A 13455-nucleotide genomic window follows, 5' to 3' on the forward strand; every position below is an offset into this window, starting at 1 on the left:
ATATCCTACCTCATCATATAGCTATGAAGTAACAGAACTGGAACTAGAATCCAAATTTTCTGATGTTTAAACTAATGCTCTTTCCACTACGATGTTAGTTAAGCCAGTCAACAGACTGCTACAATCAATCAACAAACCAAAAGGAGAATAGATAGGAGCACTATGATCTGGAACAACTTCAACTACTGAGAACAGACAACATTTATCATGTTTGTGGTCGGAAACCTGTCTTTGTAGTTTTTCCCCAGTTCTTCCATGATCCTATCCACATCTTCTTCAGTGAGAAATATGTGTTGTGTAGGCTCTGGCTTCTTTGAATTCTAATGTCTTATTCAGTTCTATGATCCCAGGTTTGACTGCAAAGACCCTGAAGTATGGTAATACCTCCTCCGCTGCCTCCTTCAGTTTCAACAGTTTTGGGGCCCTGGTTTTCCAGGAGTTGGATACTAGGCAACCAGGTAATCTGGTCTCAACTTGTCATCAGAGAGAATGTTTTAGATATCTACACTTAAACGAATTCTTTGATAATGCTAGTTTTCAGTGTACTGAAAAAAATCATGAAAGTATTTCTTCTAAAGTCCTGGCTTTTGATTCTTCCCTATCCCTTTTTGTTTACTGAATAATTTGCATTTTTGATCCAACAAAATTCACTGAGAGCATCCCACTAGTTTCAAATACTGATAAAATGGGTCACTGTCCATATAATGTGTATCAAAATCACTTGATAGTCCCGGGCAGCCTGAGTTGGTCTTGGCCCTTCTTCCAAAGCATAATATAGTTCAATTGCAAAGCTGATATAAAAGTGTTTGTCTTCATTCTTGAAGATATTTCTCTGAACATAAAATTTGAAGTTGGATTCCTACTCTATTACTTCTAGCACATTTATCACTTGAATACAGGTTTAATTTGCTGCCATTTAGAATCAGCACTATTTTGAGGATAAATCTTTTTTTCTTGTCTGAATTTTCACTATGTCTTTGTATAGTTTTGTGTGTGTGTGTGCGTGGTATATATATGCAATGGAATATTATTCAGCCATAAAGAAGAATAAAATTATGGCATTTGCAGGTAAATGGATGGAGTTGGAGAATATCATGCTAAGTGAAATAAGCCAATTCCAAAAAAAACAAAGGCCAAATGAGTTCTCTGATAAGTGGATGATGATACATAACAGGGGTGGGGGGCAAGGGGAGGAGGTAAGGGAAGAATGGAGGAAGGATGGATTATGGAGAGGGAAACCAGGGGTGGGGAGGGGGTGGGGGAAAGGAAAGATAATATAATGAGACAAACATTATTACCCTATGTACATGTATGGTATGCAAATGGTATGACTCTACTTTGTGTACAACCAGAGAAACAATAGTTGTACCCCATTAGTATTCAATGAATCAAAATTTAAAAAAAAAAAAAGATTTCTTCTGCATGGGATTTGTTGGGTTTCTTAATTCTAAGGGTAGTAGATTTTCATCATTCCTAGAAAATTTGTCATTATCTCTTCAAATAATGTCTCTTTCCCATTTTCTCTGTTCCCTCCTACTTCTGGAATGTCAATTAAATGTAGGCCACTAAAACTTGTAGTACGATCCTCCTTTACTTAGAAGCTTTCTTAGTATTTTCACCTTTTTAAGCTTTTTGTGGTGAATTCTAGATAAGTTCTTTTGTCTTTTTTTTTTTCCAGTTCAAAAATTCTCTCTACAACTATGGCACATCTACTTCCACTATGTCTACTGAGTTGTTAATTAATTTTCGGTTATGGCGTTTTTTTTTTTTTTTCTTCATGTCTAGAAGTATTTAAGCATATTTTTAAATTTCTTATAATTACCTGTTTCTTGCTGATATTCTCAAACTTGTTTTTATTTCCTGAACACAGAAAACACAATTCTATAATTTATGAATAATAGTATCTGAAATATTTGGGTGACAGTTTTTGTTAACTTCTTACTGTTTGATTTCTTGGGTGCTTTATCATCTTTGTATGATGTTCAATAGTTTTGAAAGCTAATTTGTAGATATCCGATGCATAAAATAAGGTGTCTCTTTAACAAGGCTGTAAATTTGCTTCTTTCAGGTACCTGACGCACTAATTTTCTTGAACTTCTAGTGTTAATATGACTTCAGCCTCAAATTTCACCCAGTACTGTTATTTGGTTCACAACCTCTCAGAGAAAAGTTCTCTTCTTTCTTTTCTCATTGTTTTTGCCCAATCTGTTCAGTGGTAAAGAACTCTTCATGCAATTCTTTGTTAGCAGGGGAAAACAGTAGGTCTTCCTGAGGCATCAGGCTTGATATCAGGGGCAATTTATTAGACTCATAAACCTAGAAAGGTTACCTTTCTCCTTCCATCTGAAACTATCAGAACTCAGTTTTTTCAACTGTTTTTTCCACATGGGCAAATGACTTAAGGCAGCCAGAGCTTTAAATAATTCTTGACTTTTGTATTTTCATCTTCTCTTAGATTTGGGCCTGGCATAGTCCTTAAGAGTTCTTTGACACTGTGAAGAATTTTTTACAATTCATCTGGTGTTTTTAGTTGTCTTCAGCAAGACAGTTGGTCTAGATAACCTGACCCAAGAATACTGAAAATTTTTTTGGCAGGGCTAGGGGGCGAGTAACCAGGGATTGAACTCAGGTGCACTCGACCACTAAGCAACATCCCCAGACCTATATTGTATTTTATTTAGAGATAGGGTCTCACCGAGTTGCTTAGCGCCTCACTTTTGCTAGCTCTGAACTCGCGATCATTCTGCCTCAGCCTCCCAAGACGCAAGGATCACAGACATGTGCCACCATGCCCAGCTGAATTTTTTCTTAAAGTAAGCATTTTTAGAAAAAAATAAACTAAGCATTTCTAATGATATCTACAAAGCTATTTTTTTGTTGATGTTTTTCCTTTTTTTTTTTTTTAAGTTAATGTGAAAGAGACAGCTCCTCTAGCTCAAACAAAGAATTTAACATTCAATCTAGCAGATTCTATTCCTAGCTAGATACACAGGAAAATGAAAACATATGCCCATACAAGAAAATGTTCACAGGTCTAGGGGTATATAGCTCACTGGGAGAGCACTTTCCTAGAAGACTTGACTTAAGGCCCTGGGTTTGACCCCCAGCATCAATACCCCACAAAAAAATTGTGCATAAACTTCAAAGTAGCAAATGGATTTCATGTGGCCACAGAATAAAGTTCTAAGGCATGCTACAATATAGATGAGCTTTAAAAATATGACCTTGAGTGAAAAAGTCAAAGACCACATATCATATTACTCTACTTACATGAAATGTCCAGAACAAATCCATTGATATAGAAGGTAGATTAGAGGGTTAATTTCAGTCATGCCTACATACTCCAATAAATATGCACTCAATAATAGTGAAGGATATCTGGGCAATGATTTATATAGTATTTCATGCAGGTTACTGAAAGCTTTGGAAATAGTTACTGTGATCACGAATAATTATCATACTGGAATTCATATCTATTAAGTACTATATCCTAGTATGTTAAGACTGCCAGTGAACAGAAACATAAATAACAAAACCCAATAAAACTTCTGAAAATAACTTTCTTTATAACCAAAAGAAACTCAGAAAAATGACTTCCCTATTCTGTATAATTTTCTTTATAATAGCAGCCTTTAATTCAGATGAATGTAAATTAGGACATACTATCTTTAAAAAAAGGGAAAAAAAACTCTGTATAGTTAAATAGCATGCTGTACTATGATGTGATTTTGGAAAGCAAATTAGCTTAGATGCAACTGGCACCAGGGAATGAAAACGGTACAATGAAGAAGTCACTTTGATTTGTTGGTGACTTTTTCTAGGCGAGGAGAGTTAGAAAAGTGGGAATAGCATTACAACTTTAGCAGGAAAGGAAAAATCACTCAACTTGGCTACTACACTGACTACAGGAGTATTAACCTGTATTATCAGAAAATTTTAAAAGAAGGCTTTCGACGAGTACTCCTAGTCTTGTAGATTGTACTTTTTCCAAGACCACTTTAATGGCAGCCTCTACCAGCTCACCACTATACTTCCATCTGTATTATCCTAAGACCCACAGTTCCATTCCAATGAAAGGTTTATCAGCATTTATATTCAAGTAATTTTGTGCATTCATAATCTCACAATGGTAGTCACTAACTACACTAAGTTGCCTCACTAAACAGTTCAAGTTATCTCCCCAATTATTACTTGTGTTAGTTCTCAGAATACAAAGCTGTATGGATTTTGCAGTTTGTGCAGTTTTCAGGAATACATAAATCACAACAAAGCAGAAGTCTCTGTACTTTTTTAAAAAATAGGTTTACTTTTCTAAAGGCTGGGAATAATGCATACAATGAGTAGATGTGAAGGAAGTAGATGAGTTAAAAGAGTCATCATTTTTTACTCTTGACTTCTTTCCCCTTAAACATACTTAATATTTTTGCCCCTATTAGTTTTTGTAATATTTGATGGAGCTTTAATTTAAGAATATCATAAATGGGTTAAAAACAAAATAAGCAATACTGTCTTTAGTTCAAGTCATCACTAAGCTGTGTGTTGGATCTTTACTGAACACTGAAAATATAATATTCTTTTGCCAAGTCTTTGCCTCAAAGGATTTATAGTCTTTCTGAACACACTATTTAAGTGTTGGTTTTGTCATTATGTACTGATATGATCTGGACAATTTTGACCCAGCTTCCTTATCAATTAAATGAAGTAGGTAACTAAATCTGTAACTAGATCTCAGTTTTCTAAACTTTTTATAATATACCAACCTCTTTTCACAATAGTTTTGATCATTTGTAGTCATTTGAACATAGAAAATAACAAGGAAATGATTTTTAAAATAATTTAAACTGCCGCATTACTGAAGATTTTATTACAAAGACTATAATATTTGGGAATATTAACTTTATGGTCAACTAAAAATTTCTTTTTAAACAAATGATGCACTCTAATTTTCTACAGATCAATTAAGAAAAAGAATGAAGTGTCAATACACTATAGTCTTTGGAACACAACCTAAACTCCCATTTTATAATCTCCCCTCCCCATTCAAACCAAATGAAATAACATTCCTCTTCATTTGAGTCTCATCATTACTTAAAAAAAAAATCATAATCACAAGAGGGGATAAATTACATTTTTAAAAGTTATAAACTTCTTTACAATGTTGATTATCTGATGTCAGATTAATATTTGTGCAATAATGATCTGACTACCTAAACTTTTAAACACCTCCAAAGGCTGCTCAAATACATATATATAGCACAAGTGTCAAATGCCACAGCTTGATACTCAAATCGCTCTATTAATTATATCCAATTTCTCTCTTATTTCATATTACTCTCTCATACAAACCCTCTAGGCCATAATTTTGCATACTACAATTTTTTTCCTCCCCATACAGATACCTATTTTTTCCAGCACCATGTATTAAAACACTTTCCTTTTCTTATTAATTTGCTTTTTTTTCAAAAATCAATAAATCATATATATATGGGCTCATTCTGTTGTACTAATATATATATCATATTAAAAAAAAAATATATATATATATATATCTTCTTATGCAAAAACCACACTATCTGGATGACTGATACAGAAAGTCCTAGAGTAAAATATCTGGCAAGAATAAGCCAATCAGCATATTCCATTCTCTCCACTACTATCTTTAGTTTTTCTGGGCTGGGATGTGGAAAGGCATGCAGCCTGAACCAGGTACAACAAACTAATTTTAGAATATTTGCTAGAAATTCTGGGACACAATTGATCTGATATTTTAGATTAGTGCTTAATTAGCAAACAGCCACATGTGGTTACTTAAATTGAAATTTTTTAAAAAACCAGTTTCTCAGTTGCACTAGCTACATGGATTCAACAGCTACTCATGGCTATTGGTCACCATATTGGACAACTCAGATATACAACATTTCTATCATCACAAAAAGTTCTATTAGTGTTTTCAATGATAGTACGTGCAGACATAAGGCCTGAAGGTGTTTCTGCCAACATGAAAAAGTAGGCATGAGAACAAATCAATGCATGGGGAGGGTAGAGCCTTCAACAGAGCCTAAACAGTACACTACTAGAATTCTGTTACATGATATAACAAGTACCCTATTTTTTTCCAATCCCAGGCCCTTTAAAGTTTGTTCTTCTGTTAGTTACATATGACAGTAGAATGCACTTTGACACATCATACATAAATGGAGTATAATTCTTCTGGTTGTACATGATGTAGAATCACACTGGTCGTGCAGTCATATATGTACATAAGGTAATAATGTCTGATTCATTCTGCTATCCTTCCTACCCCCGTGATCCCTCCTCTCCCTTCACTCCCCTCTACCTAATTCAAAGTAACTCTATTCTTCCCTAGCCTTCCCACCCTTAATCTCCAGAATATATAAAGAACTCAAAATACTTAACACCAAAAACAAACAAACAAAAACCCAATCATCAAATGGGCTAAGGAACTGAACTGAAACTTCACAGAAGAAATACAATCAATCAACAAATATATGAAAAAATGTTCAACATCTCTAGCAATTACAGAAATGCAAATCAAAACTAAGATTTCATCTCAGTCCAGTCAGAATGGCAATTATTAAAACCACAAGCCACAATAAATGTTGGCAAGGAAGTGGGGAAAAGAGTACACTCATACATTGCTGGTAGGACTGCAAACTGGTGCAACCATTACAGAAAGTACTATGGAGATTCCTCAGAACACTTGGAATGGAAACACCATTTGACCCAGTTATCCCACTCCTTGGTTTAAAATCAGAATAGGACAGTGATGCAGCCACATCAATGTTTACAGCAGCTCAACTCACAATAGCTAGACTATGGAACCAACATCCCCATTTTAAAGATTAGTTTCATTAGGTCTTCTGTTGCTTTTAACCTAATATGGCATAGTTTTCAAAATGTTTTCACACAATTGTTTGATTGTTAACACACATGAGATTCAGAACTTTAATACTGCTCTCTGTCCTGTTAAACAATGAGCAAGTGGTACAACAAGCATTCGGTAAATAAGCATTACTGTCGAGATATGTGATTTGGAGCACTAAAAACAGAAATTAACTGAATTACTAACAAAATGTCAAAAAGAGAGCTCTTATTATCATACACCTTTTATAAAATGCCTAAAAGCTTATCTGAAACATTATTTTTTACCATCCTTCAAAATGGCTTTTTAGTACCTCAAAATAACATGGTTTGAGGTTTTTTATTACTTCAAAGTAATAACAAATTTTAAATACTTAATTCATGCATACAAATGTAGAAAATAGCAATAACAAATTTTAGTTATGTTTTAGTTATGTTTAGTTTTGTTTGTTCCTATAATCCTATAGGAACAGAAACATAAAAAGCAAGCTGATTTTTTAAAATCCTGCTCAAATAATACCTGTTATCTCTTAAGTTTCTTTTTCAAAGCATCAACCTTTTAAAGATTTTCAAAATAGATTCTGGAAATAACTTAAGCCCACAAATTACACAAAACAACAAACTTTTATAGGAAAAGAAAATTTCTATGACAGCAAAACAGAGAAATATTCTCCACTGAATTACACGAAGTAAATTCTAACACACATAATTAATTAAGCTGTGGTCTATTCTAAAAAGCTAAAGCATACAGTCTACTTACCAAGTCTTAAAAATTGCTAACATTTAAAAATATATATAAAAGATTTATCTTCTAATGTTATACTGCTAATGAATTAAAATAAGAACTACAATGAACATTTTTAAAATTAACATAATTGCATATCTCCTAAACATATAGTAATATTCTTCATAGAACATCCTTAGGATACACAATTATCAAAGTACAAGTTAACAATTGTTTGAGTCAACTAAACAAAAATGTGAAACATCCTCATGTATATGCTTACTTTCTTAAAATACTACCATTTGAAACTTTATAGGCATAGCACTGATTACATAACTATAAACTAAAAAGTAGAGTTCTGACTAATCTAAGCAAAGAAGATACCTTCCTTTCAATAGATTTTAGATCCTTCAGTAGTCTCTTCCAGAAATAAAATAATATCAAAAATAATACTAAAAACTATGGCCGTCACCTCAATTTTAAGATATCTATTCAAAATGCCAGATTTCAAAACATTGCATGTCTCCACTGGATACCTTTATAAAAGAACTGAAATATCATCTACTGTGTAAGTCTCTCTCACTTTATTAAGCATACATAGAACATTGATAAAAATGTTCAATACTCAGCACTTTTGTTTTAAATAATCTTCTAGCTCTAATAACAGAGTAATATTTATATACTAAATGATTACTACTTGGTAGGAAACATCACAAATCTTGGGATTCTAAGGGCCTTGGAAGTCATACTGAAGGACTTCTGCAGTAAAACAATAAAATACCCAACACATCATCTTGTTTAAAAAAAAAAAAAAGCAGCAGGATGGTTATTTACCATTATCTTCCTGGATCTAATAAAGTCTGGCACATAGTCATGATAAATATTAGTGCAATAAATAAAATATGTAGAGATAATATGTTACATTCAATATTTTCACTCCTTCTCTCTTCTCTTTCTTTCTCTGCAACCCCTTTCAAAAACTGCCATGCAGTTCTAACATGCTTTCTTCCCTGAGAATGTAAGACAATGAAACCTAGGAAGCTATTTTATTAAATTCCTTCACTGACTAGCCAAACCATCAAGATAAAGTCAAGAGCCTAAATAAATCATGAGAAGTTGGTTTACTTCTCAGTTATTAGCTAATCCCATTATTAACATTACAGTAGTTGATCTGTCTTCATAAAGTACAGAGTGCAAAAATTGTCCTAATTTCCATTTAGGTTGCCCTCTGGACCTAAAATACATTCCCTCTATCCCATTTCCTTCTAACCATATCTGGTAAAGAACTACTGATGGGGTCACCTCTAGAGGAAGTTCTCTCTAACCACTCTCCCCATCTCCTTTATCTCCCCTTTCTTCTTGGTCAAAAAGTGTAATGAAGGCTTTCCAGAATAAAAAGAACACTATCTGCTGATAAGTACTAAAATAATTCCTGATACATACGGACATAGAAAGGGCACAGATACTGATTACTGATCATTAATCACAAGAAATGTCTTAGAGGAACTTACATTACAAAGTGATATATACCACCCTTCCCCCCAGACTCATTTATTTATCAACAACATCAGCCTCTGATGGAGAAAAATATGACCTTGACAAGAAAAAACACACTTGAAGATGCATAGTTTCTTATAAAAAGCACATAAATGAAAACCAATAATTGTATGAAAAATAATAATATTCAAATACATAGCAAAATAATAATAGTAAAACTGAAATTACAAAAGCTAAGGTGACTGCTGTGTGAGGTGATGGTGCAGTGACATGTGGGAAGAGGAGGAGGGCCATGAGGATTGTGTGCCTCACCCTGTGAGTCATCATCCTGCTGCTTCAGGCTCTGTTAGGAATAAAAGAGCAGGGCAGGGGGCTGGAAGTGGAAGAAAGCTTTGTCTTGTCTTCAGATGCCTCATTATTTTTTCCCTTTCCCTGCCGCTCCTCTGCAGCCCTGTAAAACATTAGGCAAGCCTCTTAAAACACTCCCTGTCTGTTCCAATCCTCATCTATAATATAGGGGAAAAGTGATTGGCTCCAAAAGCCTCTCTAGGATATTATAAACCTGTCAGAAAACCTAAGCAGAATCATGCCTTCCAGTTCTACTGGGTCAACACTAGATGATTTCAGGAGACAAATCATTAAACTTTCACTTTTGTTCACCTGAGGAACCAGATTCCATCTTTCACCATGTCCCCACACCTTTCAAGAAGCACCCCTGAAAGGAGCTACATTCAAAGAAGCTCTTATAACTATGTAGAAGTGAACTGAAACGTAACCTATTAAAAATGCTTTCCTAGTGGCAACTGGTATACTATTATAAATGCCTTTTTGAAAGGTTTAAATAATTACAATTTATGCTTGCTCCCTACCTGTAATCATTTCAGGGGATATTCTTGGGGAGAAAAATATTTAAAAAACTGAATAACCATTGCTAAGAGATTGTGATTAACTTGAAGCTTTTAGTTTATAACTGCACTTAGGACAGGTTAACGTAAGATTGCTTAGACCTCCTATCGAAATGAGTTTCTTATTCAGGAGGTCTTGGACAGGGACCAGTAACTTACACTTCTCAACAATTCTCTGGTGATACTGATGTTGCTGGTCAGGGTACCACATTTTTGAGACTCATTCATTTTATATCATATACTCCTGGCACACTTTTACTACTATCTGTTTTTGTTTTTTATTTGGTACGTATATCTTATATTGATTCCCTATTGTCCTATAAGATCTTATTTTCAAATTCCTTTGCAATGTGAAAGCAAGCAAAGATTAAGATTCAAAAAGGCAGACTTTCTTTCTTCAGAATCCAAATCATCATCATCCTGCTTCATTTATATCTGTGACTCAATTTCATCAACTGTGAAATGGGGACAGATAATAAAGATTCTAATAATATTATACAAATTAATTCATTAGAAGAGTAGTAGAGTATATGAAATGTTTAATAAATGCTATTGTTGTTATTGCAACTACCCTCATTAATTTTCTGTTCATTATTAAGGAAAACTCATTCATTCATAGTTGCTAAATGTTATATATGTATGATATATATATATATATATACATATATATACACACACCCCCATACACACACACATATATATATAAATATAAATTCTAATCTATGGTGAGACGTTTCAGACCTTCACTGACTCCAGTAAACTGGGAAGCAAAGAAAGAGAATAATGTCAGAGTCCTGGGTTCTGGTCAGTCCTCTCAGTTACTTGTTACATGACTCCAGGTAAGTCATTTAATTTGAGTCCCAATTTCTACTTCTAAAAGAGCTTACCTTGGATGTGAAGATCAAATGAGATGCTGCAAATGGAATTTTTTTTTAAAGTGTTATGGTATTCCTGTGATGAAAAAAAAATATCTCTATTTGGTAAGAGTTCACAAGACATTAGCAAGAGAGATAAATGTTCATGGCTTCTATATTTATATCCTTAAATGATAGCACAATGATTTCAAAAACTGCCACATAAGCTATTTACTGAATGTTCCTGAATGTCAAGTCATTTAAAAAAAAAATACTATGAGCTGTAATATTTAATACTTCAATAATTTCTACAAAAAAACTGAGCATGGAAGCACATGCCTACAATGCCAGCAACTCAAGGGGCAAAGACAGGAGGATTCCAATTTTAAGGTCAACCTCAGCAACTTATTGAGTCCCTCAAACAACTTAGCTAGACCCTATCTAAAAATAGTAAATAAAAGGGCTAGGGATGTAGCTCAGTGATAATCTGCCCCTGAGTTCAACACCCAGTACCAAAAACAAACCCACCAACCAAAAATATTTTTGCAAAATGAGAAAAAACTTAGAAACAAAATAATGTCTAATATTCTCATGTCTAATACTAATAATTAATATATCATAATTTATTGAAAAGAAAATTCAGAGGTCGTAACATTTTCTTTGTATATTTACAAAAGTACATATTACTTTTTGTAGGACTAAATAGATGTCTACCACCTAGAGTTGTGGATGTAACTCAGTGGTAGAGTGCTAGGTAAGCACTCTGGGTTCAATTCCCAGCTCCACACACCAAAGTCTGCCACCTATTTTTGTATTAATGCTTAATAACATGAAAAGATACAATGAATGTCTTTATTGACATTCTTTGTGAATTGTTACCTAATGAAACATGGGAAACAGAGCTTTCAGGTTCATAAATATATCCACTTTGAGGGCAGTGTATCTCAATGTTTAATAAATGCTATTGTTCCACAAAGAGAGAAGTTCCTCTGTAGGGACCCTTTCTGATCTCACCCTGTATTTCCTGTTCATCTATATTATAAAATGCTTCATAATAAATAGGTTAAAAGTCAGTCAGTGTTTCTCCGAGTTCTGTGAGCCACTCTAGTGAATTCATCAAAACAAAGAAGGGGGTTGTGGAAACCCAGTTTGTATGGACTTGAGCTCTCATACTAAATCCTATGGGCTCTCATACTAAATCCTGGTACAGCGTCACAACTGAACTATATAAGAGGATACCCAGTTAGTGCCCACTGATGAGCTGCTTGGTGTATGGAGAAAACCCCCACAAATATCTGGTTACCAAATTTTGAGTGTAGAGTGTAGAAGTGTAGAAGGGAGATAAAGTTTGTGTTTTCCCTCAGACCTATACAATCAGAATAATATCAAATGACTATATTTAAATTATTATTGTATGTATCCAGGTATTCTACTAGCAGACCAGAAATGGTTGGATAAGTAATAAAGATAAGTATTATCTATAAATATGCACATAATGCCATAAAATTTTCTTGTCTTCATTTTAGCAAAGTCACCAATTATATTGTTATAATCAAGAGTTTTACATAATCTGCACTACTGATGCTAATGAGCTAAAAAATTAAAAAGTTAAATGTAACCATATTCACAGTGTAAAATTTAAAATTATTTAAGCATTCAAATGCTATTTTCCTAAGGCTTAAACAATCTATTAAAGTGTAAAACAAATTACAAGTATTTAAGTTTATAGAAAGGTGACATTTCATTAAACACTTTGATAAAAATAAAACTATCAATAATTTGAACATTCAATGCCTATCTCAATACCAGAGTATTTCATGTTCATGACTGTTTTGCCTAGATACATATATGCAAATTTGAGAGCAATGCGAAGTGTTTAGTACAGGAAAATGTTCCTCAGCAAACATGTGCAATTGTGGCCTACATTGAAATGATACATCTTTATATAAGAAAGTATTGCATGCACACTGAGAAGAAGGAATTGAGAAAGTAATCAATCTTTCATCTTCCCTAGTACTTTTATTGTTAAAATTCTTCCTCTATTCTAACCAAGAGTCTCTCTAGAATCAACAGCAGCACAACCCATAAATCTTCAGTATTTTGCTCACCTTTGTTCTTTATTTCAATGACAGGACAAGATATATAGAGACCTTATTTCCCTGAATAGTGTTATAACAACAGATGTTTACTTAGCTTTATGCTGTGTTCAGCAGGCAACTTTCTAAAATGGTTGCCAGTAATCCCCACTTCCCAATATTCATGCCCTAGTGTAATTCCCTTACTTTGAGTATGGGTTGGACTTGCTTCTATCAAGCAGAATATGGCAAAAATTATAGAATGTCACTTCTGAAACTGTTATAAAAGATGTTACATTTGGCTTGCTGGAACTCTATTGCTGGCTTTGATGGCTAAAGCTGCCATGTTGGAGAGGCCCACATGGTAAGAAACTGAGTGAGGGTAGATGTTGGGCAAAATTTGATAAAGAACTGAGACCCTTAGTACAACAACCCTTAAAGAACTGAGTCCTACAAAAAAAATGTAAACTTAGAAGTATACTTCCCCAGCTGAGCTCTGAATCATTTTCACATGGGAT

The 13455-nt window shown here is 33.8% G+C and overlaps 1 protein-coding gene across 10 annotated transcripts in view; it reads right to left on the reverse strand.

The window, feature by feature from the left end:
• Positions 1 to 13455, reverse strand: part of MEF2A (myocyte enhancer factor 2A) — a 163252-nt gene that overhangs the window by 44429 nt on the left and 105368 nt on the right. For 2 of the 10 annotated variants that reach the window (XM_079127345.1, XM_079127346.1), the window contains exon 2: positions 9416 to 9554. The exons of 7 other annotated variants lie outside the window; for them this stretch is intronic. In XM_079127345.1, the coding sequence (XP_078983471.1) occupies positions 9416 to 9430 (15 nt within the window). In that variant the 5' untranslated portion in view covers positions 9431 to 9554. Of the gene's footprint in view, positions 1 to 9415; positions 9555 to 10895; positions 10911 to 13455 lie in introns of those variants that run through there. One more of the 10 variants, XM_079127347.1, reaches the window with a different exon arrangement.

The sequence above is a fragment of the Sciurus vulgaris genome (assembly GCF_902686455.1).
Source record: "Sciurus vulgaris genome assembly, chromosome: 2".
Classification (NCBI taxonomy): Eukaryota; Metazoa; Chordata; class Mammalia; order Rodentia; family Sciuridae; genus Sciurus; species Sciurus vulgaris.